General features: G+C 47.6%; 1 protein-coding gene across 2 annotated transcripts in view; it reads left to right on the forward strand.

Moving 5' to 3' along the window:
- The window catches only part of LOC147009778 (dnaJ homolog subfamily C member 5-like), a 21552-nt gene that overhangs the window by 11511 nt on the left and 7541 nt on the right, over nt 1-2500 (forward strand). For both annotated transcript variants that reach the window (XM_085860878.1, XM_085860879.1), the window contains 2 exons: nt 2100-2205; nt 2312-2500. The exon at nt 2312-2500 is cut by the window's right edge and continues 22 nt beyond it. In XM_085860878.1, coding sequence (XP_085717004.1) covers nt 2102-2205; nt 2312-2500 — 293 coding nt within the window. In that variant the 5' untranslated portion in view covers nt 2100-2101. The remainder of the gene's footprint in view (nt 1-2099; nt 2206-2311) is intronic.

Genomic DNA, 2500 nt, shown 5'->3' on the forward strand with positions numbered 1-2500 from the left:
ACACACACACGCACACACGCAGACGCACACACACACGCACACACGCAGACGCACACACACACGCAGACACGCAGACGCACACACACACACACACACGCAGACACGCAGACACACACACGCAGACACACACACGCAGACACACACGCAGACACACACACGAAAAGAAACCCAGAGTTCTTTATTGGACCCTCCAGCTGATGAGAGAGAGAGACGAGCTGGGGGTCAAAGTCCGGATGGGTACCTGGCCGTCGGAGAAAGGGGTACTCCATGCTGCGGCACCTGCCAATGGTCGTCGGCCTGGTCCCAGTTGCACGTGGGGGACTCGTGGTTCGTGGCGGAACTCGTGTGGTGAATAGTCGGGGTCAAAAACTCCTTGTAACAGCCACCGTGAACAAACTGGTTCTTCAGCCACCGTGAACAAAACTGGTCCCTCGCAACCGCTGCTCATAACCACACAAGAACTTCCATCCACAGAACTCCTCCTTTCACTACTCCACACAGCCCTCGCACCCCTCCTCCTTCCTCAGATGCACTCCTCTCTTAAACACCATGAGAGGGAAAAAAGAATCCTTCGTACAGGGTGGGGCTCCGCAAAGCACGCGCCACTGTCTGTCCTGATTGGACAGGCTCCTGCGGCCCATCTTTCCGGGGCGGAGTCTTGGCCCCTGCCGGAGACCCGTTATTCCTCCACGTGACTTCGCTCGCGAAGAGTAACGGTCAACGCTGAAAAAGCCATACAAGAACTACGAGCCGAGGACTCGAACCGCGAGGCCCCCTCTCGACAAGTCAAGGGACGAGCAGCCAACGGGTGGTGATGGCGCATGATGGGCAGGTTGGGTCATGCAGATGGGATGGTTGTTGGTTGTTAGATGGCTTGTTGGAGGGTTTGTTGGATGTAAAGATTTAATAACCGAACTAAAAGAAGCCGCAACGCACGTTTTTGATTCTCCCACTAAACAAAAGGAAAGGGAACCTGTCTCACATGTACTTGATGACATAACTGACTTTTGAGACCTGTATATTGAATGCAAATGGTTTCCAGATCCGTAACAATATCTCTTATAATACCAAGCTTGCACACTAAAAACTCGGCTCGCCGTCACACGATCCCTATGAAATTGCTGTGGCACTTAGCAGACATGCCGACAATGTTTGGGAAGTCTTGGCGTTCCATAGTACCACTTGCATTTTGCACAATGCGTATTTTTGTCATTCCCCGTGTACGGTCTGTCGTCTGCTACCAGCTATGTTTTACTGCTATCCCGTGCATGTGCACGGGTATCACAAGCATAATATAATCATATCTCTAAAGTTTATGGACAGTAGTATGATACTCAGAAAGTTGTAGACGAATTATGACAAAACTATGTGCATGAGTTGGTTTTGGTGACAAGAAGCCGATTTCAATTTTGGTTAATGTCCGGATTCAGATCCGACCTATTGGTGGGATACAAAATGTAAACTGTTCAGCCTGGCGGAGGCTCGACCAATTGCCATTCCATTTTGCCAAGTGTCACTCTATGAGTGATTTTTCATTTGTTTGTCTGTCTGTCTGTCTGTCTGTGTGCAAGACTTCTCAAGGTTATGGATTGAGTCGGATGAAAAGTGGTGGAGAAGTTTGGTGTTTGACAAGCATGAATTGGATTGATTTTGGTGAATATCCGGATCCGAAATAAAAAAAATAAAAATTTCAAGTGATTCTTCACCATTAAGAGATAGTCAAAAATTATATGTAGCATGATATTTCTAAAACTTGTGGATGAATTATGACAAAAGTTGTTGGATGAGTTTGGTAGGTGATGAGAACAAGCCAATTAGATTTGGGTTCAGGTCCGGATCCAGATCTGGCCTCTCAGTGGGATACAAAATGTAAACTGTTCAGCCTGGTGGAGGTATTGCTCTATCAAGTGCTGTGTTTATTTTATTTCTGTCAGGTTTACTAAGCACTTATTATGCATTATGAGCACCAGGCAAAATGCTGTAAGCTCCTAATGTTACTGGGTTTATTGGGTTTGTTGGATGTAAACGAGACTCATCCAACAACTTTTTATTATCCTTTCTGAAGCGTTCCTTGAGACGACGTGTGTGCATGTGTGCAGTTATGTCGCAACGTCAGCGTGCTCATTCCACGTCGGGGGAGAGCCTTTATGCAGTGTTGGGATTGCATAAGGGAGCCTCATCAGAGGAGATAAAGCGAGCATACAGGTGAGGATGGACGTCACGGCTCATGCAGTTTGAAGAGAAGGTATTGTCTTTTTCTCCTGTCATCATTAACCCCGACCTATTTCCCTTTGTCGTGCCCCTCTTGAAGGAGCCTAGCTCTGAAATGGCACCCAGACAAAAACTCAAATGTAGAGGCGGCGGATAAGTTCAAAGACATCAACCATGCCAACACCATCCTGAGCGATGAAACAAAGCGCAGCATTTACGATCAGTACGGCTCGATGGGACTCTACATCAGCGAGCAAGTCGGCGAGGAGAATGTCAAGACTTACTTCCT

The sequence above is a fragment of the Eptatretus burgeri genome, chromosome 17 (assembly GCF_056783735.1).
Source record: "Eptatretus burgeri isolate ZD-2024b chromosome 17, Ebu_testis_v1, whole genome shotgun sequence".
NCBI lineage: Eukaryota > Metazoa > Chordata > Myxini > Myxiniformes > Myxinidae > Eptatretus > Eptatretus burgeri.